A 27,629-nucleotide genomic window follows, 5' to 3' on the forward strand; every position below is an offset into this window, starting at 1 on the left:
ATTAGTGTGGTTTTATTATGAATAATGAATTCAGCATAGGAAAGAGCTGTTTGGCTAAAAGCAGTAATAGTTTTTCAAATGAGAAAATCAGGATATGTAAGTTTAGCAAGTCCTTATAAGAGCTCTGAATTCATGAAGTTATGGAATCAGATTTCAGAGGAATATAGCCTTGTCTTTTCTCTGTAATTTATAGTGACTTAGTATATGCTGTAGCTAAATGGTGATGAAATAATTTATAATTTCAGGTAAGGGAATATGCTTAACAAAAGAAGTTTCATGAACCAAATAGTCCTGTTATTTGCACAAATGGAGCCAATGTTCTTCACTAGGAACAAAAACCAATTGGGGTGAATCTCAAGGGAACGGACAACTGGGATGGATCTTTGTTCAGTGAAAAAAGCCAACCTCAAAAAATGATAAACTATATAATTCCTTTTAAATAATGTTTTTGAAATAATAAAATTATAGATATGGAGATTAGTGGTTGCTGGGGGTTAGAGATTGGGAAGGAAGTGCCAGGAGGAGGTTGGTGTGGCTATGATGGGGTGGCAGGAGGGAGCTCTGTGATGGAGGTTGGACAAGTCCTCACTGGACATGAAGCCGCACAAGTGATAAAATTGTATAGAACTACATACACGTGAATGCGCGCACACACACACACACACACACCAAATCAGATAGTGTACTACAGTTACACAAGATGTCCTCATTGGGGGAAAGTGCTGGGTGAAAGGTACATGACTTTCTGCACATTCTTTTTTTTTTTTTTGCAACTACCTGTGAACCTATTATTATTTCAAAATAAAAGTTTTTAAAAAATCAGCTATTTTCTTGTCCCAAAGGGGCCCAGGGGGTCAGGCAGTAACATAAATAAATGAAGTGGCTGGAAATAGGGTGGGTGAGCACTGGTCGTCATCAAAAAGGCACCTGCCGCTCTTTCAGCTCCTGCCACTGTGGGACTGTTGTACCTGAAATTGCTGAGTCTTCTGAGGGCTGTTGCTGTTTTTTAGAATGCCAGAATTTGAAATTTTTAACAAAAATCTCACTTACTGACGACTAAATCAAACTTTTGGAACACTATGTAAGCCAAACTAAAGATACAAGAGCGCCAGATTCAGTCTAATGATGCGTGTGCAAACTCAGCTTCAGGCCAGAGGTTCAATTTGGCCCCAAGAGGAACTGCCCACTTGATGAGCTGGTAATCTCAGTACGCAGCCTCATGCTCCTCTGTGGTCCCTTACAAAAGACCGAGAAAGGAAGTGTTCTGATTGGGCTGCTAATGAAAATAGTGTAGGCCACCAGTCACTGATACCTGGGGACTCTGGAGGATGTTGGTTTGATGACAGCTGGGACTGATGCCTCTGTCATTGGAATGCCCCTGCAAGCTCTGGCCAGGACCGGCCTACCCACTTCCTCAGCATGGTGCCCGGGAAATCGTTAAGGGGGGGTGTCTAGTTTGCATTTTTATGGGTTCATTTGTTCTTCCTAGCTATCTTAGTTCTTTAATTTTTTTAAAGATTTTATTTATTTGAGAGATAAAGAATGAGACAGAAAGAGAGCATGAGGGGGGTGAGGGTCAGAGGGAGAAGCAGACTCCCTGCTGAACAGGGAGCCCGATGCGGGACAAAACCCCGGACTCCAGGATCATGACCTGAGCCGAAGGCAGTTGCCCAACCAACTGAACCACCCAGGCTCCCCAGTTCTTTTATTTTTTAAAGCTAAATGAGTTGTATAAAAACTGAGAAAAGGAACCAGGATCTGATATCCTATGCTAGAATTTTCTGAGGCAGATACAATGGCCTGGGAAATGCACTTTATATGAGCAGCACTCACAACCTCTGTGTCTACTTGAAGCTCTGAACGTAAGCCTTTGGCTAATGAGTGCAAATAAGCAGAGGCAGGTGCTGATGAGATCATTATTTTGGTTTTGGTCCTTTCAAGGCTTTATCATCTCTGCCCAGCTGAAGGCCTAGAGTCTAGTTATCCCTTCTTCCCCAAATCCCAACCTGGACAGCTGACTCAGAAGAAGTGAAAAGGATGATGGAGCTAACTGCATGTTCTTCACCACAAGCCACATCTGTGAGCCAGTAACATCTCCCTCTCCTCCACTGGCCACAACACCATGTACACTAATCAGGCTCCTTCTGTCTTCAATCTCTGGGAGACCCAACTCCTTCATGAAGGAGGTGAGTAGAAAAATTTCAATTTTTTAAAATTAGGATTTTAATTTAATTTAAATAAAAAATTAATCTTTAAATTTCATCTGTGGCTCAATTACACATTCTCAAATTTAAATTATTAACAGATTTATTTGCATAATTTGTTTTCCCCCCTCAAAAGTCTGCTAATAAGAGTCCAGAGAATGTTTTCCTTCCTTCCTTCTTTCTTTCAAGATTTTATTTATTTTACTTGAGAGAGAGAGAGAGAGGGAGAGAGCAAAAGCAGGGGGAGCAGCAGAGGGAGAGGGAGAAGCAGGCTCCCCATTGAGCAGGGAGCCTGACACGGGGCTTGATCACAGGATCCCAGGATTATGACCTGAGCGGAAAGCAGACGTTTAACTGACTGAGCCACCCACACACCCGCAGAGAATGTTTTCTAATGCTCCTTTAAAAAAGAATGTTTGTACAAGACAGTGGTGGACCAAGCTCAGGGACATACATGAACCTGGGTGATCCTGGGGCCTATTTTGGAAGGAACTTGAAATACAGTTACAAAGAAAAAAAAAAGAGTATCTGTAGGTATTCCATAATTATAAATCAATAAATGACTCTTTTCCTGCTCACTGTTTTTTTTTTTTTTTAATGAAGCTTTACATAATATGCAGACTTTTAAAGCATTGGTTTTCAGCCTGGAAAATTATGCTAATGAGATAAGAGCAATAATTTAAAGTAGCCACTGATTTCTTGAAAGGGAAATATGCAGAGAACCTGGGCTCTACGTTTGTTTTCAACTAATTATCATGTATTTACTTTTACATTAGTCCAATAATTTTTCTTTCAATTCAGAATTAAGCAATAAGACACTGAATTATATAAAGGCCTGTTTAGCATAGCAGACACACCCCATCATTCTCTAGTCCTCTGATTTACAGCTCTTAAAATGCACAACCAAGAGGCTGTCTATATGCCCTTTTGTATTTACATTCCATCATGCAGTCACCTCGATAACTTATGCATTCTGAAAAGGACTACCTAACAATTAACTCCAGTCATTTCTAACTCACCATCTCATTATGCAAAGTGGATTTGAACAAAAACTTTATTAGCAACTTTTAGTTTGAATTCCTTATTTCCACCACCCTCATTCTGCCTAGTAACATCAGGATCTATGTGACCAAAAGACTATGGAAAATGGCAGTTAAGAAAAATTGACATTGGACTGGCAGCCCATTTAGTAATTGTTCTTTGCACTATGGGGCACTCCCATAAATTGAGATTGTCATATTTCAGCTGAAGCATGTGATGTAATTCTTTATAGAAATGGAAATGAATTCTCCCTGTCACACGACACAGCATTTTAACTATGTTCAGGAGGAATGGGCAAGTAAGAAAGCTATTATTTTTATTCTAAAGGTTAAAAAGGAACAAACAAACCCCAAACTCTTTGTTAAAAGGCAAGGAAATTCATCTTATCACCTCTTTAAACCCTAGAAAGAGGGGGGAGGACATCTTGCAGAGTTCTCTCACGCATGTGAAGTGTATCAGCGGAAGAGTTGACACATGGTCATTGGTTGAATGCACATGCTCTCGTGCTAAGGAACCCAGGTGGGATGGTGACACCAAAGGAAAGGTGAAGATATGTCAAGTGCATGAAACATGGAAGCATCCCATCAATGCAACTGACTTACCAACATCAGGATCCACAGCTTGAACTCTGGTCAACAGAGCCTTGGTGGCTGTGTTCTCATAGACACAGGCATTGTAGTGGTCTGAAGAGAACACAGGCGGGTTATCGTTCACGTCCTCCAGGATCAGGTGGATGTTGGATTGGCAGAACCTGCCACCTCCGTCAGTGGCCCTGGCAATCAGGCTGTACATAGGGACCTTTTCCCGGTCTAAAAGAGCCAAGGTTTTTAACTCACCTGTGAAAATAAATGGCCTGGATTTTCAAAAAACTGTCTTTCTTTGAAGAGCAGAGAATCAAGTATATAAAGAATCCCCAACACAGGAAAGACCAATGACATTTAGTTCAAGTGCCTCATACTTTAAAAAACAGAACAAATTCAATGTCAAGCATCAGGGAAAAATTTATGGGACTCTCGATGCAACAACAAATCAACTGTGTGGCCTTCAAGTTAATTAATCCCACTGAGAAACCTCTGTTTTCAGGATTTCCTTCTTTTGGCTACCTTGGAAGGCTCCATTACCCTTATGACCTTTCAAGACCTCAAGAACTAAGGGTACTTGTCCATTCTCTAGGCTTTTTCTGGAGATCGAGCAGAAATCCAGAGACATATATACCTGCTCTGGAGACCAGCTACTGGATTTCTGCTCGATCTCCAGAAAAAGCCTGGAGAATGGACAAGTACCTTTAGTTCTCTGATGGTCAGTCATGCCAATGATCCACAGACCCAGAAGGGGCAGTCTCTCTGCTTCCAGAGACTCAACATCTTTTTACTCCATCATTTAGAGGAAAACAATCAAAGCAGAGGCTGGGCTTTGGCAGAAAAAGGTCTCGAAGGAATCCTGTTGTGCCAAGGTAAATCCGACTTGCCTGGCTATGGAAGGGCCTATGGTTGCTGGGGGAAGATCCTGGCGGGGAAATATTTGAGAAGTTTGGATCAGCAGGAATTTAGCAAGGTGAGGTGGTAAGTCATGTCTGTACTTTAACCCCTGGGCGTCAGCCCCTGTGGAGATTGGCGGTGGTTGTTTAAATTTCAGACAATGGCAACCAGCAGTGACAGACCTGAATAAACGTGATTTGGTGAAAAGTATGACTCATGAAATATTATTATTCTTAAATGCAATTAGTGGACATTCTTCAGACCAAGCCATCTATGCTTTATAAAGCATTTCCTTCTATGGCCTCCTTGCTGCTGCCAGTTGTCAAACACAGCTTGGACTATTTCTTTCTCCTGCTCAGAAACCCCCAGGGGTTTTTCAGTGGGGCCTCTGAGACCCTCCATGACCGGCTTGCAGTCCTGTCTCCCGCCACGTTTCTCACCAGCCATTCCCCAGCTCTTCTCACCAGTGACAATATCGTATGCAGCCCTCCTCGGCTGTGCTGTGCTGGGCTCTCTGCTCCTGCTGCCTCCACAGCCTGCAGGAACCTGCTTTAGCTACTAGAATCCTGCCTCTGTTCAGATGCTAGCTCTTCTTTAAAAGTTTCCTCTTCCCCTTTGTCAGAATATTAGCTCCTTTTTCCCTTGTGCCCAGATATAACTCCCCTGATATCCTTCTTGGGCACTCATTTCATTCTGCCTTTTATTATTATTATTATTATTATTGTTATCATTATTATTATTAGCTTACTGGTCTGTCTTCCCCACTGGCTTACAATATCCCATGGGCATGGCTTGTTTTACTCATCTTACTACCACAAATATCCCATAAAGTGCTTTTACGTCTACTAGTTACTCAATGAATGTTAGCTATTGAATAAATAATTGCTAGGTCTATGTAGCCAAGTAGTATATTTCTGTGTAGCTAAGTGCTTCCCAGTAGGACCCAGCTGACATGGGAGTGGGACAGGGAGGAACCATCATCTTTGGAGACTTCAAGAGTTAGTCATTATTCATTAGGACCAAACACAACATTGGAGATATGCAAATTATTCGATCTTTACACTTCATTTAAAAATTGCCATTAGATGAACCATCCAGTACACAACACTGAAATAATGTACCTCCATAAGAAATGTCTTTTCCATTAGCTCTGGCCTTCAACGTGGGCATCTGCCTTTAGCATACCTAGCCTTTGACCTGATAAATTTTGCCTGAATATAAAGGCTAATCTCAGGGCTCACAGCTTTGGGGAAACTAGGCAGGAATATTTAATAAAAACCAGACAAGTGTATTAATAAGCATCGGGAAGACCCAAAAGGGATTTCGAGAGAGAAAAACTCCCCTTCCTATGCCCTGCTGTCTGGTTTGAAACTTACATTTATGATGTAACTCTATATTCTTTACAGAGCAGATGCTTAAATCACAGATATGAAAAACAGGAGAACCAAATAGACACATCTGATTACTTGATGCTAGTAAGTGTAAGTAAAGTCAAGGCAAATTTTACAGGCCAAATACAGTTTGTGTGCTCCAGAGCACCCATCTTCAGACACCATGTGTGACTAGTATTTCTTAGAGTCCTAGAGAGCAGGGCATCATACCGAGGATCTTGTACACTAACTACCCACAGGTGATGAGACCATGAAATGGTCTTCTTCTCTAACTTCTCTCATGGATTAACAATGGCATTTACCCAAAGAATAGATTTCACCTTACCGCTTTCTGGATCTAGAAAAAATTCATCGTTTCCAGATCCGTAGAGTGAGTATCGTATATCTCCATTGGATCCAATGTCAGCATCCTTGGCACCGACTTTCAAGATGATTTTATTTGATGGAATGTCTTCGGGAAATAATGCTGTATATGCAACCTGGCAAAGGTAAAGAAAGGTAATGAAGTCATTAGTATTTGTGAGGGGATTGCCATATTTCACATTATAAATGATTTCTTTAAAAATGCATTCATGTAATTTAGCTCTGGCTATTTTTCCCTTCACCACAGAACCATCTTACAATATATGATGAAATGTGGTATGTCTCTTGCCCTGCTCCCCCTCCCCCCCGGCCAATCTCATTCATTCAACAAATACTGATGGAGTCCCTCTATGTGCTAGGTATGATTTAGATGCCAGGAGTACAACGTGAAGAAAACAGACCAAGGTCCCGCTTCTGTGGAACCATGACATGTGTTATGGGTTGATCGTGATCTTCTGTTCTGTTAAGCACCAGTGAGTCTTTGGGGCCCTTTCACTCTTTAAAGAGCCCCTACTCACATCTGGCATTTGTATGATAGATTCAATCTATTTGCAATACTTTTCTAAGCTACAGAATACCGATATTGTCTCTTGGTCCACATAGTAAGGAAAAGGTAAATTAACAGTGATTTAATTTCATTAAGGAAGAAAATAAAATTTGCTCTTGGCACCTTGCACTGGCTGTCATGTTTTGTATTGTTGATGGACAAGCTACTTTGTGAGTTGCCTGGAGACCTGGGTTCATTACCAACATTGCCACTAACCAGGTATGTAAACTTATGAAAAAAAAAAAAATTTATGCTTTTGAGTGGTCCATTTTTCTTTTTATGAAATCAGTGATTTAGACAGAATAAGTTCTAAGGTCCTTTATGACTCCTTAAACATTATTTAATTTTAAGACTTATGGTTTGTTTTTGTTTTTTGGGGGGCGGGCAAAATTAGGTACCTGAACTTGCTACCTATGTCTTTTCCTACCCTCTTGCATCCAAATGGAGTTCACTAATTTAAGGAGAGAAGAGCAGAAAGGAGCCTGGCCCTAAGGAGAAAAATGAAATGGGTTTTGATTTAACTTTAGAGGGGTAGAGTAAAAAGTATCCATATATAGGAGATATATGTGCAAATCTCACCTGGTCACACACTGGGCTATTGTCATTCACATCACTGACGGTCACTTCCACCATGGCCTGTGTGACAAAAAGCCCATCGGTGGCAGTGATATTGAGGAAGTAAATGTCTTGTTCTTCTCTATCTAGAGGTCTCTTCACATAGACCTTCCATTCACTCTGCACCAGGCCCAGGGCAAACCTTCCTCGGGGGTTCCCTCCTGTAATGAAAGAAGCGTTTTTGAAGATGTGCAATGAAAAGCTTTGATCTACACCTCCAGTGAGAGGCCTGTGTGGGGTCATCCAGCTGGTCCTCCGACTGTATCATTTACAAAACTGAAAAAAAAAAATTTGGCAGTCACTTCCTTCTGATTCTCTTGCAACAAAGCATGATATTTATATGCTTGGCTTGTGAGGAATGTAAAACAGTAACTTTCCAAGAGAACAGAATGCACTTAGAGAAGCTGGAGATGATCTCTTGTTTAGTCCCCTTGAAGGACAATCAAATTCAAACTGCGAACAATGAATCCTCTTCCCGGGATGATACAATTGTCTTTCCACTTTGTCTCAAGAGAGGATGTAATACACTACAGCTCTTGTTACCAAGACAATTCCATTAGCTGTTGATTATGCAATCAAGGGAAGGCAGTGAGTTCTATTAAGGACTCGTTTAATGAAGGCTCTCTCATATAGCTGCCTGTGTCTTACAAGCACGGGGGTTTGGGGGAGAAAAGTTTGTACGACAAAGGAAGACCCATCAGCATTAAACGGCCCTAACGAGGGGTCACGGAATGAGCGAAGCTGGTGGTAGCAGAAGAAAAGGAGAAGAGATGAAGTAGGAAAGCTTCTCATGATAGGAAACCACTGACAGTGGTCCCAGCAATATTACTCCCCCACATCATTACATTACTTGGAGACAAAAGCTGCGTGGACAAGACAAGAAGAGGAGGGGAGAAGAGAGCTGCCTTGACCTAATCCTGAAGAGGGAAACAGTGTCTCTTGCAACATGGAGGAAGACTGGACAAGACAACTGGCAGGAAGCCCGGGATCCGGTTAGATCACTGCCGTTTCATTGGGCATTCAACAAGTATCTACCCCCTGCTCCGGGCCAGGCACTGTTCTAGGCAGTAGGGCTGAAGCAGCAGGCAAAACTGACACACATCCCCACTCCTGGGGTGGAGCGCACATTCTAGTGGGGGAAGACCAACCTTAAACAAATAAATCAGGAAAGCATACTGCATCCTGACTGCTTTTCCACCAAAAAGGTAGAGCCATCTCAGCTTCTTACAGTGAATCTCTCAAAGAGCAGAGGGCAAAGACTCGGGTCCGACCAGAAGGACTGAGAAGGGGAATTTTCGTGGCCAGGCTGCACTTTCACTTCTAAGGCGTGGGGGCGGGGTCAGTCCAGGGGCCTCAGCCATGGGGGACAGCCATGAGATAAATGGACCATACTGGGGGCAGATGGTGCAGAAATGATGAGGGTGGCATATTCCTCTAGGGCAGTGGTTCTCAGCTGGGAGTGGCTGTGTAACCCCCCACCCTCCAACCGGGACATATGTCAACATCTGGAGATATTTTTGAATGTCACATCAGGGGTGGGGGTGGTGCTACTGGAGTCTCTTGGGTAGAGGCCAGAGATGCCGCCAGTCACCCATCCTACAATGCACAGAATGGCCACCTATAACAAAGACTCATCCAGTCCCAAATGCCAATAGTGTGGAGGTCGAGAAACCTGCTCTGGCAAGGCTCTGGGTCCTCCCTGGGATATCGCTTTCCTCCACCACTGGCTAGGATTCATTTATGCTTCAGTTGAATATTACTTTAGCATGCACAAATTTAACCTCTTTATTAAATGCTTTCAGTGCAGGCCCACATCTTTTGTTAAATAAAATGATTAATGGTCCTTTGTTAAACTGCGGTAGCACAGCCAAGTTGTGTTACATCAAAAGCAAAAGTTAAATCTAATTAAAATCAGTTGGTGGTTGGCACTGCAATAGTAATGGTAGCTTTAAGCTACTCTGTTCTCATTACTTTGGTAAAGTTGATGGGAGGGTCCCTTTAAATCATCCATTGACAATTCAGAGACAAAGTATAAATAATTAAAGCTGAATATTCAGCAAGCCTTTCAAATAGAAAGTATCCCTCAGAATCTCTAAAAAGCTTTTTGTCTGGAACTGAATGCAAATAAATGTAAGTGAGGCTTTACTTAAGTTTCTTCCCTTGCGACTAGACTATCGCTCATGTCTTTTCTGCAGAAATATACATTTTAATGAAAAAAAGGGAAGGCATCAGATAACGCACAGATGCATACAGAGTTTAAACAGAAAACACCATCAGGAAAACAGTTCCACGAAGAAACAGGAGAGGAGTAATGCGGAAGAGTGGCGCTCCCAAGCACTGACACATATGCTCTCCTGTGGATCTTATTCTGCAGTGATTAATTAACTTTCCCACTAACGTACTTAAGCAGATTCTGTGTCCTGAGGGCATTCTAATTAATTCATTTTTCACTTTGAATAATGTAGTTTTTCTAAAGGGAAGCCACCTGACTACAAGTATTGATGGATTCTTTAAAATCTTTTGGCACTTTGCTTATGTTCTGCCTTTGAATGTCACAACATCAAAATATTAGCTTTAAAACACTTAAATCGTTTTTAGGAAGACTGCTCCTGTCCCACCAACCTTCCCACCTGCAGTTTAAAGCCAGTCACCCCCCAGGAAGCTACCCCTGATGAGTGACACCGACATGAAATCCTCTGCCCCTCAGCAATAGTGACAGTTCTTTTTGGTCCACTTCCTTGGTCTATTTTGGCTTTTCCAATGAACCACTACTTACTATCAGGAAAGGCCAAAAAGGGATCCAAGTAAACTGAGTTGTTGGGAGAAATACCCTTTGGTTTAGAGTTATAACTTAAGATTTTTAGCAAAAGGTCAAATCATGCCCTTTAATTGGTACAGGTGTGTACGTGTGCATGCATAAGAATTTTCACTACCAGGCAAAACTTGTAAGTCAAGCTTAGTGGGCTCAGCTGGTTATTTATTTATTTATTTATTAAAAAAATTTTTTGAAGATGTTATTTATTTGAGAGAGAGAGAGTGCGAGAGAGCATGGTTGGGGGGAGGGCAGAGGAAGAGGGAGACGCAGACTCCCCACTGAGCCGGGAGCGCTATGTAGGTCTCGATCCCAGGACTGCGAGATCATGACCTGAGCCGAAGGCAGCTTCTTAAGCGACTGAGCAATGCAGGCGCCCAGGCTGGACTCCTTTTTAAATGATACAGTGGCTCAAGGTCTGTGTACAAATCTGGGTAATCTGTCACAGGCAAAGGAATGAACTCCAAACTAAGGCTGAGTTAGCCAACAACCAACAATTGAAAAACTGTGCCTACTCAGCGATCTTCTACCCAGCCCTAGAGAGCTCTTATTACTCTCAACTCCCATCTCATCTCCCTTCTTTTCTCTGACTCTTACCTCTTGCCACTTCCCACCTTTCTTGAGAAAGCAGAGCACACGGAGTGAAAGCCAAGTGTGGCTGACTTACCCGTAATATGGTAGCTCACTTGGCGATTAATGTCGGAAGTGTCTCTGTCCCATGTGCTGAGGACAGCTACCACCTCGCCAGGAGGGTCACTCTCTTTCACATTCCCTCGGTACACCTCGTGGGCAAAGACTGGTGCATTGTCGTTTATATCCGTCACCCTGACAGAGACCAAAGCAGTGGACGAAAGAGAGAAGGCCTCTCCGAGGTCGGAAGCCACCACAGAGAAGGTGAAGGTGGGATCTGTCTCATGATCCAGGTCCTTCAAGGTACTGATCCAGCCTGTATTGCTGTCAATGTTAAAGGCTTCCATTACCTTTTCAGGCTGGGAATCTGAGTGCAGGGAGTAAGTGACCTGCCCATTCGCTCCCCAATCCATGTCGATGGCTCTCACCTGTGTGAGTTTGGTGCCCACAGGCATCCCTTCCATTATGATCGTCTCATAGTTGGAAGTTTCAAAGACTGGCTTGTTGTCATTCAAGTCCAGTACCTTGATATCTACATCCACGGTAAACACAATGTCTACCTTGTCCAGGGGTATAGTGGCTGCTACTTTAAAGTGGAATGCTGGGCTGACTTCATGATCGAGGCGTTTATCAAGCTTGATTGTGCCTGTTTCCTGCTCTATGATGAAGACACCCCCTTTGTTATTTTCTAGCCGGTCCCCATTAACTGTGCTGAACCTGACATTCTGACTGGGCAAAATCCTCAGGGTGTCCACTGTGCTCCCAATGGCTGTATCTTCTGAAACAGTGAAGGAATACTGAGACTGGGTGAATGAAGGCAAGAAAGTTTCAGGGGGCAGGACATGAATATAGACAGGAATGAGGGAGTGCTTCACTGGAATGCCCCCATCCACTGCTTTGACAAAGAATGACAGCACTGTGTTTTTCAGTTGGTTAAAATTGCCCTTAGTGACCATCCAGCCATTGTCAGGATCGATTTCTAGGAGGTCAGCCACTGAGACCGAGGCCTCGCTATACAGAGAATAAGTAATCCTTGAGTTTGGTCCATCATCTGGATCCATGGCTTGAACCTGAGTGACCAAGTGGCCCCTTCCAACATCTGCCCTGACACTGGCTCTGTATTCCACTGTCATGAACTGGGGAGCATTGTCATTTTCATCCACAACAATCACTCTCACGGTGCAAAAAGTCGTTCTCCCTCCACCATCGAGGGCCCTCAAAAAAATACTAATGTCTCCCTCCAGAGGGTTTTCCCGGTCAAGCCTTTCCGTTGTGATGACTTGTCCATTGCTGTCTATGAGGAATCGATCCTTGGCAAAGTCATTGATGATGGCATAGCTGATCTGTCCATATGTCCCGGGATCCCCATCCGTGGCTCGAACGTGAATGACCTTTGTCCCAGCGGCTGCGTTCTCTCTCACCTCAGCTACGTAGGTACTTTGGGAAAAGGCAGGGCTGTACAGGTTAGCCCCGAGTACCCTGATATGCACCTGTGCGGTGCTAGTGAACAACCCATCAGAGACTGATACATTGAGACTGTACAGAGGCTCCATCCGCTGCTTCCGGTGGTTGGACAGGGTGATGACGCCGCTCTTGCTGTCCATCAGAAAGCTTGTCCGGTCATTCCCAGATAAAATGCTATATTCCAGGCGGTCAAAATCAGAGCTGTCTGCATCAGAGGCTTGAACGCAGGTTACAAAATGGCCCCGGGGGGCTAATTCACTCACATATGATTCATAAATGAGCTGATTAAAAACGGGAGGGTTGTCATTTATGTCCGAGATATAGATATGAACCAGGACCTCACTGCTCAGCGATGGAAAGCCATTATCTGTTGCTCTGACTTTCAAAATGCAGTGTTGCACTAACTCATGGTCCAGCATCCGCGCCGTCAGGATCAAGCCACTTGCACTGTCTATGTGAAAATAATCTGTGCTGTTGTAAGTATCCTGGACAATCTGATAATGCACCAATTTACTGTTTTCCGAGTCTGCATCAGTAGAGACAACTTGCAAAACAGGAGTCCCAATGAGAGAGGCTTCTGATAATGTTGTATTGTATGCGGGTTGATCGAAAATAGGGGGGTTGTCATTTACATCATTAACTAGCAAGTCAACGGTGACTTCAGCCCTGGCACCAGTAAGGGCATCACTGGCTCTTACTGTCAACTTGTAAACAGAGGTAATTTCATAATCCAAAGGGCTAACGACTTTCAGGACCCCAGTGTCAAAGTCAATGTTAAACTGTTTATAAAGATCCCCATCAATAATGATATATATGATGCCTTGGCCTTCTGGACTGGTGGCATTGATGCTTAGAATGGGGGTATCCATTCTGATGTCTTCATTGACTGATGCTGTATAAAAGGGCTTATCAAACACGGGCATTGCTTTGTTGACAATTGTGATGGGAAGTTCTACAGATGTGGATAAAGAGGGTTTTCCACCATCTTTGGCTAGGACGGTGACTCCATACTCAATGTTGGACAAATCAGAGTTGAATGTTTCTTTTAAAATAACATTCCCTGAATTAGGGTTAATCTCAAAATGGCCATAGTCATCCTGTAGGATGTAGGTCACTTCTCCATTTGCACCTTTATCTTTGTCAATGGCTGTCACCTGGTAAATCAGTGTCCCGGGCTCAGCATCAACTTGCACAGCAGCATAGTAAGGGAGGCCCACAAAGACTGGAGAATTGTCATTTATGTCTTCAATGTTAACTCTGACCACCACTCTAGCCACACGCAGATGGTCCAGCTCACGGCTGGCTTCCACCACCAGCTCGTACAACTCTTGTTCTTCACGGTCAAAGGGGACTCCAGTGGTCTGAATGACCCCTGAGGTAGATTTTATCTTGAACTTATTTCCTGGGTTTAAGATGCTGTATTTTAAAGGCTCATTAAGGCGATTTCCAATGGCATTGACAATAGCAACTTTGGTTATGTTAGTGTTGTTCTCTGAGATCGAGGTCGAGTAAAAGCTTTGAGTAAAGTGGAGGCCGCTATCCATGGCTTCTTTAACCAGGATGGTGACCATGGATGTACTGTAGAACTTTCCATCGGACACTTTAGCTATCAACATGTAGTGGTCTTTGGAGAGGTTATTGTTTTTTATGGTGAGCACACCACTATTTGAGTCAATTAAGAAATGATCCAAGCTGCCTTCCATTAGGCTATATGTCAGTTCTGGGGGCACCTCAGAGTCAGGATCCGTGGCACTAACTCTCAGAACCTCCACTCCAACATAGGTGGGTAGGAGTAAGACAGTCTCAAACACAGCCTGGGTGAAAACAGGCGGGTTATCATTCACATCCGTCACCTCTATGTTCACTTCAACGGGACTCTCTGCCGTCAGCTGGGGGCTGCCGCTGTCTCTCACATGGACATGGAAATGGAAATGGGCAATAGTTTCATGGTCAAGGTTGGCAATTGTTCTGATTGCACCAGTACTGGAGTCCACTGTGAAGAATTTCTTGGCTGTGGACTCCACAATCTGATACACCAGCAGAGCATTCCGGTTGCTGTCGGCATCAGTGGCTCGAATCACCAGAGGGCTGTTATCCAAGCTCCTGACGATGCTATTGACTGGGGCAGCCTCGCTGAGGCTGCCCGAATATTGAGAAAAGAGAAAAACTGGGGCATTATCGTTTTCATCAACAATCTGAATGTTGACTGTGGCATTGGAAGCCATACCCGCCATGTTAGTGGCCTGAACGATGAGCTGATAGGAGGAAGTACGCTCGTAATCCAGTGCCTTCCGGGTGGTGACAACACCAGAATACGGATTTATGGTAAATATCCCATCAATGTTTCCATCCTTGACTTCGTAAATGAGGGTAGATTGACTGATGGCAGAGATTAGAATGACTGATGTTCCAATATCAACATTTTCATTTACTTCTGCTTGGTAGTCCTTGTGAGTGAACTTGGGGTGAGAATTATCAGACATGGTAACAGAAATGCGCACAATTGCAGTGGCAGACATTGGCGGGGAACCCTGATCCGTGACTTTGACTGACAGGACAAACTGACCCGTTGTCATCATGTCTGGTTCTTTGGAAACAGTAATGATGCCCAGGACTGGTTCAATCTTAAATGTGTTCCCAGTGTTCCCTACAATATAGAGATAAATGGAGAAATGAGTTACATGTCATGTTTTGAAGATTAATTCTTCATCTAAAGGCTACTTTGCTGCAACATTGGCAAGTCGAAAGCAATTATTTGTATTCGTTCCATCTCATTCTGAAATAGAATGAAAGACTTCTCTTTTAGGGGTATTCAAAAGCAACAGAAGTCGAGTTTTTCAGTAAAACTGTGAATTTCAGATCAGTATCCTTTTAATCCACGTTAACACCACCACCACCACCACCACAAGATTGTGTACAATGCCAAAAAAAAGGGGAGGGATTTTTACCTAAACCAGTGCCACAGTCTGTGTTCTGTGTTATGAGAAAGATGGTTGTAGGAGCTGTTTCAGAACATTATACCACAGATTATCCCAAAGGTAGGCTTTGCTATATTTCACCCTATCAAAACTGACTTCACTCTAAACACTACTTTGGCGAGGGGGATCTTTAGGCCTGAAGAATTCTTCCCAAGTCACCATTTGCTCTGTAAGTTGTGAGGATACTTTCTGACCACTCTTCTGTTGTTCATTCCCTTTTATGCCAAGAGACATGTGCATACACAGACTTAAAACTAGGCATAAAAATTATGAGGCAGTTCCTCCAATCTGTAACCATCCCATTCACTAAGTACTGGAGAGGTTTCTGGTGAAGTAGTGAACTGCTGATCATCTGAACCAGCCTTAAAACCAAAAACCGGAGGCATCACCTTTCTGAGACCGAGGAACTGGCACCCCACCTTGATGTATCTGGAACGGGAAGGGCTGGGAACTGCAACACCCCAGAAGTTTAGAGCCTTGCCTCTGAAACATGCAGTGGTGTGAAATTTGAGATTGCTGAGGACGAGGATAATACAAGAGGAATAAAGAATGGGGAACACAAGGCTTGAAGAATGGAAAAGAATCTGGCTGAAAACTAGTGGACAGTGTGAAGCAGAATCCTTCACCAAGTTGCTTTTTGCTTCTCTCATCAGGCTTTCGGATACTTCTCAAAGAGCACACATGCTTGCCTGTCTAGATTCTTCAAAAGCAAAGTTCAAGATCTTGGTCATTCAGTTATATCCGCATTTTTCTTTCTGCTTGAAGTACTGCAGAATGGCAGACATAGAAACAGTTTAAATGTCATTATTGTTGAGACAGGCTCCCACACCAATAGGCACTTACACGTGTCTCCTGAAATGTGCAGCAAATACAGCTGTATACATACTACTTCTTACTACGTATTCATTAAATTTTTCCAAGTATAAGAATAAGAAATTCATGTTCCTATAAAATCTGCTTATTTTTAAACAATTTATTTTATTTTTTAAAAAGATTTATTTATTTTAGAGAGTGAGAGCATGAGCAGGGGGAGGGGCGGAGGGAGAGGGAGAGGGAGTGAAAGAGAGAGAGAATCCTCAAGCAGACTTCCCTCTGAGTGTGGAGTCCGACTCTCAATCCCAGGACCCTGAGATCATGATCTGAGCTGAAATTCAGAATCAGCTGCTTAACCAACTGAGCCACCCAGGCATCCCCAAGAATTAATTTAATAAAGAAGTAAAGAATTTGATTCCAACCCCCAAATGTGAGTATTGAACAATGTCATCTTTGGTGTCAGCATGATTTTTTTTTCCTTGCCACCTAAATATGAGCACTTTGTGAGGTCAACATGAAGTTCAGTGATCTCATGAGCAAGACTGCAAATTTTCAATAAATAATGCAATTGAGCATGAGTTTAACGTTTGATTCATAGGCCCTCGAAAGGAATCAGGAATCATTTTATATCAGCATCTCTGAGGAGGAAAATGTAGAGATTGTAGAGATAATGGGGGCCAACCGGCAACGCCAAGTGATGATTGCAAGAGAGTCAAGTGTCTCTGTGTTCCTTGATATGGAGTCCCACCGTGGAGTCTCCAGCCAAGTCCTCCCTTGCTGCAGACCCAGCACATTCCTTCATGCCCAGCAGGATATAATGGCAGGGACAAAGGGGAGCCAGCTTCTGGTCTTGACAGAACTTCATAACCCTGCTGTCCCACAACTGCTCACCTGCCCTTCACACCACTCTGGGATGCTGCGCTTGTATAGCAGGTCAAAAGTGGGCTTTTGGCTTCTTTCCCTCTTTAGCATACTCCCTGCCCATTTTCTTAGAATCCACCTCTTGCTTATTCTCTCCGGCTATCCTTGAAGCCCTGGAAACTAACCTCTGCTTATTTCCTTGGAATCTACAGCTTCTTGTAGACTTTTGGCAACTGAGCAAAGCTGTGCTTATCTTACATATCATGATTTATCTAGAACATAGCACAGCCTGGCATAAAGAAGGTGTTCAGTAAATATGTATTAAATGATTGAGAGAAGATGTAGATCTAAAAAAAGATTTTTAGTTCTCTATCTGTATATGCCCCTTGGGGTCCAAGAGACCCCCATTGTAACTCAATTCTTAGTCCTTGTCTCTCCTGTTTCGGAGCCACTCATGAGCCATTGTGGCACCGAACAGAAACCTGAACCAAAGATAGGAACTGAAGCTCCACACTCAAATATCACCTCAGTTCTTTGGGCCCAGATAAAAGCTTCCATAGTTACTTCAGAGGCCAGGCAGGGGCTAAGAAATGTACGACCCACCAGTAAGCAGAGGAAAACCTTGCTTATCTGAAGTTTGGAAGAGAACCTACGTCCACTATGTCCACTCTACACAACCACCTGTCATTTGCTTCACAATGTTGCAGCATCTGGGTCCTCCCTCTCTCCTACCAGGATCCGGGAAGGAACTGACTTGGCCAAGAGCAGTCCAGGGCTTGTGGAGGTCTGTCTGTCCACAAAGGAGCCCCATCACCACTTGTGAATTACTGTGCACACACCGAAATCCTCATTAGCTTCTCACACAGACAATCAGAGGTCGTTTTTTTGAGATATCAGATCATTTCTCGGTTTCTGGATATTTCTGTTTCTGGAAATTCAAGTTTTTATATAAAAGATGTTTTAAGAAAATAACTTTTCTCTCTGTTTTTAGTCAGTGTTTAAAGGCACGACGGAATCCCTGGTCTACCCATAGCACTGGGCTACAGTGTGTGGCCGTTGAAAGATTAGGAAAGTGGTCTTGTCAGCAGGATGGGAAATGGCTCTCGTGTGACTCCTCAGAACCTCCAAATTGGCTTAGAAGTTATCGGCCTACCTAGGAGAGTGGAAGTAGTCGCTGTAACGACAAACACAAAAAGGAGGTAGACACCTCAGACAATGCTGAGAAAATGTTAAGTAAAAAAAACAGAAATAAAACTCCCTACCTAGATGATCACAGATATATGGAACAGTGTGTGTACGTGGATGAACACTGGGAAAAGAAAAATATATGTAAAATTAGGAAAAAACTGTAGAAAGAGTCTGAAGAGTTGTTGGATCAGGAGACACTTTCTGTGGTGTTATTTAAATATTTGTGTTTTGAAAAAAAGAACCTTCCCTACGTTATTTGTGGAACTAGAAGAACAAGAATTATATAATTAAATACTTAAAATTTCCTGTGGTAAACAACAGATGCAAAACAGCACTTAAAAAAAGTACTGGTCAGGGGCGCCTGGGTGGCTCAGTTGGTTGAGTGTCTGCCTTCGGCTCAGGTCATGATCCTGGAGTCCCGGGATCGAGTTCCGCGTCAGGCTCCCTGCTCCGCGGGGAGTCTGCTTCTCCCTCTGACCCTCCCCCTTCTCGTGTTCTCTCTCTCTCTCTCTCTCTCAAATAAATAAATAAATAAATAAATAAAATCTTTTAAAAAATAAATAAATAAATAAATAAAATCTTTAAAAAAAGATACTGGTCAGGCTTTAGGTTAGAAGAAAATTCCATAAATATCTAGAAAAGAAACAGGTGAAGTTTCTTGGGGCCCCTCGCTCTTACGAAACTAATGTCTTTTATTTCTTTATCTTATTATTTTTTTTGTATAGATCTTAGCTTCAGCTCCTATAAAATGTGGGCGCCTAATATGGGAAATAGTTTTAGATTATCATTCGTTGCAGTGGCTTTTGTATAAAGAAGATTGTTGGCTTTTCTTTCTCTAATATTTTTTAGTCCAAAACTGTCATTCTAGCATTCATATTTTAATTCAACCACTCACAAAAATGCTCCACATCTAAATCACGGGAAAGAAGTCTTTCCAGTGCTGGCATAAAAGGAGACAGCATTTGGCATTATGCACGACAGACGTAATGTTGCAGAACATTTTGGAAATATGTGGCTTGAATATTCAAAAAAAAAAAAGACAGAAGAGGGGAAGGGAAAATACAGCAGATAAGGGATATTGGTAATTGTTAGGTTCACAGTCCTATCCCTCACTTGGACAATCATCTATTCTGTTATAAATATTTTCTTCCTTTCAGTCTTCAAACCATCAGTGAAGTATGGTCTGACCTTATAGGTGTCAAAATTGATTTTTAAAAGTCTCAAATTTAACAGGATGTGAGCCTGTATGTATTTATCTGTCTGGTTAAGCAGGCGGTTCATTATCTCCTACCCACTCTGCAACTCTCAATCACCTCCACGGAAATGCATTTGTGTTAACTGTGGGGTATAGATATTTTCGAAGCCCACAGCTCGCCCACTGACAGCTAAACAAAGACACGTAGGATTCAATTCACAGAACAGGCTGGCAGCCCTCAAGAGAAGGGAGACTTTGGTTATTTTAGTCTGAGGCCACAGCTTGTTGACCCATTAGGAAAAGCCACTGAGTTTACCACACACTTCTTCTCTCTCCTCCATTCCAGAACAATCCGAGAACACCACAACAAAAGGGAACTCCTTCCTCACTGTCAGTGATGGAAAACGTATTACCAAATATGCCAAGAACTTGATAGAGCATCATCACGCAAATAGGGCAGTTGTTTGGCCAAACCATGCTTTTGGAGCCATTCCAGGGGTAACTGTGTGAATTTCACATGGTGACAAACACTGCTAAGGGTCAAAGGCCATGCATTATATTGCGATCTGTGCAACAGCTCTCACCTGCTTCTATGGTATATATGAGTTCTGCATTTTCCCCTTTGTCTTTGTCCAGAGCCGTCACTTGCAGAACAGCTGATCCCAGAGCAGCCGATTCAAACACTGATGCTTCATACAATGGGTTGGTAAAATAAGGACTGTGATCATTAGCATCTTCCACGTTCACAATGACTCGGGCCAAGTTTCTTCGATAAGGAAACTCCTGATCTCTGACCTTTAGGCAAAATACAAGAAGCGGTAGGACTAAGATCTGAAGTTGCAAGGAACTCTCACACGGCTATGTCTGTGGCAAAGAGAAAATGAGGTAACTCACACAAAGTGCTTGATGCTGCTCCAGGCACAGGGTAGGGGCTCGGTAAGTGATGGTGCTATTGAGTGAGGACACTAATGGTGAACAGACTGAGAGTCGGGGCCACATCCATTTTACTGCTCAGCATGATGACTGGCCTATGGTTTGTGTTCAGCCTGTGTTCGTGATGCTGCCTGCCTAAGTATCTTTCCTCTGCATCACCGCCCACAGCTGCTCCCCCCTCATTTGTATATACAGCTGCTAATGGGATGGTGGATGGACGTTCTTCTGAAGGGGAAACTAAAATGTTCAGTGAAAAGAATTCATAAATGCAAAGCAGGCAATGCCTTCTATTCATTCATTCAACAAATATTTGTTGTCACCTATTATCTGTCAAGTCCTGCCTTCGCTCTGGGGGTTCAGCAGTGACTCAGATCTGGTCCTTGCCCTCCAGATGCTAACAGGTGAGTGGGGGATGGAAATAAGCAAATAGGTAGGAGGCCTGGTGGTGAGTGCCAGAAAGTGAGTGAGTTGTAAGAAGCAGCTAACCCGGCCCCCAGCTTCTTTGAAGAGGTAACAAAAATAAGTAGAAATGGTCCAAGGGTGGCGTGGGCTTCATGTTTCAGGCAAGGAGAGCCACCGGAGGCAAAGGCTCAGGACTGAGAGAGAACCCTGATTCCCAGGAAAATAAACCAAACCTTCGTTTCTAAAATGCCAGAGCCCTCCTTGTGAATTCCCCGAGCAACCTGCTTTAAAGTTTCCCCTGGTTTGCATATGCCAGAAGCTTGCAAATAATCAATTCTTTAACCCTCACCGCATGATTTTGCTATAATTTTATGTAGCGCTAGTCAAATGTGTGCTTTGCGTTTGTTCAATTTTAGACTCCGTAACTTCAGAGAGATGTGGAGAAATTAGAATATAGACCGAGGAGAGCCATCAAAGGGAAAGGGCTTTTCAAAAATAGTACCCGCAAGGAATGAGCAAAAGGACTAAAATGGCTTAGCTTGGAGAAAGGCAGCATAAAGGACATGTTTGCTCTAAATAATCAATTACAGCAATGATGAATGATACAGGGTGACCAAACTGAATTTTGAGTTTGTTAAGGAAAGAATGAACAGGAAATGACTTGAGTCATGAGAATGGAGTTGGTCTAAGGTTTCTGCCCCTGAATAAAACGCATGCAAAAGCAACCGGGTGAACGTGCTCAATCTTCCCACCCGTAGACTGGCCTGCCACATCCAGGGACCAAGCTGAACTCTGTATTTCGGGATTATTGAAAACTAGGTCTGTTCCAGTGGAATGTCCAAGGGTAGAGGAGCTTTGTCTCTTTTGCATCCTCAGTGCCTAGAATGGTGCTTGGTACACAGTAGGTGCTGATGAAATATCTGTTGTGAGGGTAGATCTGATGGTTCCTAAGAGTCCCTCTTCCTCCCTGGAGCGGGGGATGGGGTCTCAGCTGGAAACTGCCAAGGACATGGCCCTGGAGCTTCCTCTGGCCCAGGAGTGTTGCCAGACTTGGGAAGAAGGAAGAGTAGCACTTAGCGGAACATCACTTTCAGCTGCTAGGAAACTGGTAGCATCTTAATGTGTTTTGAAGGCAGTCAGTACCCAAGATTTAGTCTGTGTCTTAAGAAACTCAGGGGGTCTGTGAGGCAGGGGCTGTGCAATTACCCCCAGGGTTCTTGGATAGTCAAAGGGCCAGGTTTTAGGCCTTAAACTAATCAAGGATGTTTCTTATTAATCCCTACTTCCCAATGATGTGAACTAGGAAAACTCCACTTTAAAATTAAAGCAACTTCCACATAATTTGGAGGTCCCATGAACCTAAGTTCAGACCTGACGGACACTCTGCAGGCTGTGGTGTGTTTTGAGATCTGTTTTGGGTGGCAGTATTTACTACTAGGTCCAACGCCAGTGCAGTAAGTAATAAATTAGTCTTCTAAATGCTTCCAAGGACTGAACACTGAATATTTTGAGTAAATGATTGCCCTTGTGATTAACTTCTCAAGGAACTTCTTTTAAACTTTTCTACAGAATCTTCTGGATGTGAACCAATATCATAGCCTGGGAGATTTACTGAAACATGGCCTGTTCCTTCCCTCCCAAGTCAGCCTGTCAGCAGCCACTGTCTGCAGAACTCATCTACTACTTCAGTCTGGCAAAAATATTGGGTCACTCTGGAACAAAAGCAATTTTCCTCATGGAAATAAAAAGGCAGAAACAAAGACGACCCTGCTTTGAGAAGACCAAATTTGCTCCTACTCACAACATTTAAGGGCCCTGTACTTCTGAAGACCAAGGAGTGTGTCTTGAATGGTCACCAGCTGTGCTAGGAGAGCACATTAGCAGGGCGGTCCTACCATGACGTTGAGGATGTGCTTGTCCTGGGCCTCGTGGTCCAGCCTCTCGGCAGTGTAGAGCACGCCCGTGCTGGGGTCAATCCGGAACTTCCTCACGCTGGCCGAGTCGATGCTACTGTGGACAGTGTAGCTCAGCTTGTGCTTCTCATCTCTATCTGTGGCTTCAATCTGCAAGATCTCTGTATCTGGAAGCACGTCCTCAGAGATTGTGACATCGTAATTTGGCTGAGAGAATTCTGGGCCATTATCATTATTATCCAGCACTTTGATAAATACCTATAGTTAAAAGAAGACAAGAGTGATGATGAATGCCAATTCCACTCATTGCTAATAAAGAGCCCCCCCACCCCTCCCTCCACGTCCTTGGAGCCCAGCTTCCAGGAGCTATCTCAATACGTAGGAAGATCTCGTATGAGAACACACTGTAATTAGAGGCTGACAATAAACCAGTAGTTCACGTTAGCAGGAACATAAACTATGAGCTAATCAATATTCCCACTATTAATTGAACAGCTGAGACAGCCCCCTGGGGGTCATAATGGCACAGACTATCTGAGGCATAATATAAGAGATCCCAAGGTGACCTTAGCTTGGTACGTTTCTATTAACTTAAGTTCTGTTATGAGCTTCTTCGAGTGGAGGCAGTGTGGAAGCTGTGATAGGATGGGAAGAGTAACAAAGAGGCAGAGAAACGGGACGCATGAACTCAGGTGTGAGCAATCAGAGCTCAGCTGCAGGGGCCCCACACAGTGGCTCTCCTTCAGATGGCAGATGTCTGGCGAAGAACATGGTACTGATGATGGCGAAAATACGATGTTCCCAAGTTGTTTTCTTTCTTTTTTTTTTTTTTTAAGATTTTATTTATTTACTTGACAGAGCAAGACAGAGTGAGCACAAGCAGGGGGAGCAGGAGAGGGAGAAGCAGGCTCAATCCCAGGACTCCGGGATCATGACCTGAGCCGAAGGCAGATGCTTAACCAACTGAGCCCCCCACGTGCCCAAATTGTTTTCTTTTATAAGGCATTTTCTTATAAAACATTTCAGGCAGATATAAATAAGTAACAGTAATAAAATAACCAACTCATAGTTTAATGAACCCTCACATATTCATAACTCAGCTTTGACAGTGACCAATTTATGGCTAATCTTGTTTTATATATGTAGCCATTCATCCAACATCTGCTTCCCATTTTAGTTTGAAGCAAATCCCAACATTTCAGTACGTATCTTTAAAAGATAGGGACGCTTACAATAAACACACACACACACACACACACACACACACACACACACACACTATCATTACTGCACCTAAACAAAGAAAACAATAATTCCTTAATATTAAATATTCAGGGTGTTCATATTCCTATAATTTTTTAGGGTGTTATGTATGTTTATAAAAAGAAACATATTTTAAAAAATCAGGACATGCAAATAAGGTCCAACCATTACATTTGGTTCATATGTCCTTTAATTATCTTTTAAGTTCTCCTTCTGTCTCCTTTTATTTCCTTGCAATTTTTATGTCGTTGCTGGTGGTGGTAAACAAACTGTACCATTTTCTCTTTAGGTGCCACAACCCAGATTTTGCTCATTGCTTCCCATTGGTTTTGTTCTCTATGTCCCTCTGTTTCCTGTATTTCTTATAAACTAGCAGTTTGATCTAGGAAACTTGAAAGATTTCCTTTTTCGTCCCTTTTTTTTTTGACAAAAAAAAATCTCTAATGGGTGAGACAGTATATTTCCAACTGGATATATATGAATCTAGTTCTCACCCTTGTTATGTGGTATTAACAACCACTGACTATCATTACATAAATAACATTTATTCATTAAAAATATGAAATGGTAATGTTTTAATTCTATGATTTATTTCATATTTGTTAGCTAGAGTAGTCCTAAAAGGAAACTTCTCTCCAATTGTGTGGTCACTCTGAAAGACAATTTATGTAGTAAAGTCATAATTAATATTTCATTCTTTCCCTTTATTTACTATTTCAAAATAATGAGTTGGTTCTCCAGCTCCTCCTAAAGTGACCAATGAAGTATTTTTTTTTTTTAAGCACCGGTATGAACTCATGAATTTAATCACAGATGATATATTTCTGTCTGTTGCAGGTACTATACTTCCTGATGCACAAATGGCCCCTCCTTGGCCAGTGGGAGACTCTTCAAGTCAACTCTTGAGATCTTTTGACACAATTCTTATAGTCTTTGATAGCTTCTTTGCTTCTAATAATTGCTACCGGTGATTTTTTCCAGGGTCATCTTGTACATTTTCTGATGCAGTCTTATATTATCCATTTCTCTCTCCAAAAAGCATTGATTTCTTTTTAGTTAGAAATTGGTGTTAGGAATGATCATTGCTATTGGATTTGCTATTGTGTTTAGTGTTTTTTCAGTGGATGGTCAGCAAAGGTTTTTTGTTGTTAGTAATCATTTCATGAGTTCATACTGACACTTCCAATTCAAAATTAGGGCATCATGTTTTTTACTTAATCTCATTCTTTTTTATATCTGTATCCTGTGCTGAAACCCCATGCTGAAATTTCTCATGCGCAATTACATCATCACAATTATTTACTGTTTTATATGAAATACATGCACACGAGTCTCAGAATTACAATACAATATTGATATTGCAATTATATTACAACTATGATCATTCAACAGCAATTTAATGTTATTTTTATTTCTTTTGGTCCTTGAGATTTATCCCACTAGGGATATACAGTCCCATTAATATGTTTAAAGTCATAGAAGAGTTCTTCTCTGTGTAGCTATGCCACCAACACATATAAGTTCATTTGCTTCCATTTACTTTCAAATTTCAAACTTGTTTTAATATTTAATTTTGTTTTATATTGTATGTAAAAGTACCAATGTCAAATTTACAAAAACGGTATAATTCAAGTAGTTTAGCTTCTATCTCTTTCCCCTTCATCTTATTCCTTCTTTTCTTACAGGTAATGATTTTTTTTTAAGATTTATTTATTTATTTGAGAGATAGAAGGGTGGGAGGGGGGCAGGGGCAGAGGGAGAGAGAATCTCAAGCAGACTCTGCACTGAGCATAGAGCCCTGCTCAATCTCATGACCCTGAGCCAAAACCAAGAGTCGGTTGCTTAATTGACTGGCCACCCAGGTGCCCCCAAGTAATGATTTTTTAAGGATTAATGTTACATTTCATCCATCTTTAGTTAATATAAACAGACCATATACATTTCCTCAACCCCTGACATACCCCGTCCCGCCCTCCAACATGCCATGTCATTTAACATCGTATCAATGATTCTCAATTGAGGGTGACTGTCCCTAAGGGGATATTTGTCAATATCTGGAGATAGTTTTCGTTGTCACAACTGGGAGTTGGGGTGTTCCTGGAATCTAATGTGTAAGGGGCAGGGATGCTGCTAAACATCCTACAATGCACAGGATTGTCCCTCGCAACAAAGAACTATCTGACCTAAAACATCAATAGTGTCACTGTTGAGAAACTCTGCATTCTCATATTCTGAAGATCAACCCACAACAGTATAGAGATACTCTTTCAGTGGGTAGGTGGATCACAGTTAATTCAACCATTCCTCTATTGATATTCATGTAAGATGTTTCCAGTTTTCACTCTTAGAAAGAATGAGCACAGATGAGCTTTGTGCCCAGGTCTTTTTATATTATATTGTGAGTGCTGGATCAAAGGATAAGTGCTTATATAGTTTTGTTAGTTATTTCCCTATTCCTCTTCCCAAAAGTTTTATTAATTTGTATTCCCGTAGCAATATATAAGAATGGCTGTCTTCCACAGCTTTGCCAACAGAGTATGTACTCAAACTTTTGTATTTTTTGCCAATCTGATAGATAAAAAATAGCATTTCAGTGTACTTGTAATTTGCCTTTTGCTTATTATGAGCGAGGATGAGCATCTTTTCATATGTTTAAGAGTCATTTGCATTTCTTTTCCTGTGAAAATTATTTATATCAGTTTATTCTTTTATGGGTTAGATGGCCTTTTTCTTCTTTATTTTTGGAAGCATGGTGATATAAATTGCAAATATGTTTTTAATTTTGTCATTTAATTTTATTTTGCTTTTTTTTTTTTTTTTGGCCATGCAAAAACTTTTATTTTTATTTTCATGAAATTGAATACATCAATCTTTTCCCTTATTGTTTCTGGACACTGAGTCATAGTTTAGAACATTTTCTACACTTCCAGGTTATAGGTGAATATACTCATTTTTTAAAAATAGCCTTTACATGTTTCCTTTTCTAACATTTACATCTCTACTCCATTTGGAATTTTTCCTGTATCATGTGAGGAATGGATCCAGTTTTATTTTTTTCCACATGGCTTTGCCTTTATTTTAATCCCACTTTTTTTTTTTTTTTACAAGACCATCAATTCCCCACTGATTTTAGAGGCTTTTGTTGTATGTGAAAGTTTATTTCTGGATTTTCTATTGTGTTCCATCGGTTTATTTGTCTTTTCATATGTCAATATAAAAATGTTTCAATTACAAAGGCTTTACAGTATGTCTTAATTGGAAAAGTTAGGCCTTTCTGTGTTCCTTTAAGAAGGTTTCCAGGCCGGGCTTGCTTGTTGTTCTTCAAAATGAATTTTATAGTCAACTGGTATAGCACCTGACAAAAATTTGATAGCGTTTTAAATTGCATTATGGCAAAAGTAGAAGTTAGGAAAACTGATCCTTTATGATGGAATCTTCCTATCCAAGGACATAGTTTGTGTTTCTTCATTTGTTCAGATCTATGGTTTCATTTTTCAGGGATGTTTTAGTTTTCCTCAAATAGGTTTTTTTTTTCTTT

At 41.9% G+C, this 27,629-nt stretch overlaps 1 protein-coding gene across 1 annotated transcript in view; it reads right to left on the reverse strand.

Moving 5' to 3' along the window:
• FAT3 (FAT atypical cadherin 3) overlaps positions 1-27,629 on the reverse strand; it is a 643,793-nt gene that overhangs the window by 78,328 nt on the left and 537,836 nt on the right. Inside the window, exons 11-16 of the mRNA XM_073887135.1 lie at positions 22,811-23,086; positions 20,165-20,375; positions 11,119-15,192; positions 7,604-7,800; positions 6,440-6,593; positions 3,848-4,081 (exon numbers count right to left, since the gene is read on the reverse strand). Coding sequence (XP_073743236.1) covers positions 3,848-4,081; positions 6,440-6,593; positions 7,604-7,800; positions 11,119-15,192; positions 20,165-20,375; positions 22,811-23,086 — 5,146 coding nt within the window. The remainder of the gene's footprint in view (positions 1-3,847; positions 4,082-6,439; positions 6,594-7,603; positions 7,801-11,118; positions 15,193-20,164; positions 20,376-22,810; positions 23,087-27,629) is intronic.

This window comes from Callorhinus ursinus, unplaced genomic scaffold (genome assembly GCF_003265705.2).
Source record: "Callorhinus ursinus isolate GAN/ISIS: 27379988/994484 unplaced genomic scaffold, GSC_fseal_2.0 scaffold76, whole genome shotgun sequence".
Taxonomy (NCBI): domain Eukaryota; kingdom Metazoa; phylum Chordata; class Mammalia; order Carnivora; family Otariidae; genus Callorhinus; species Callorhinus ursinus.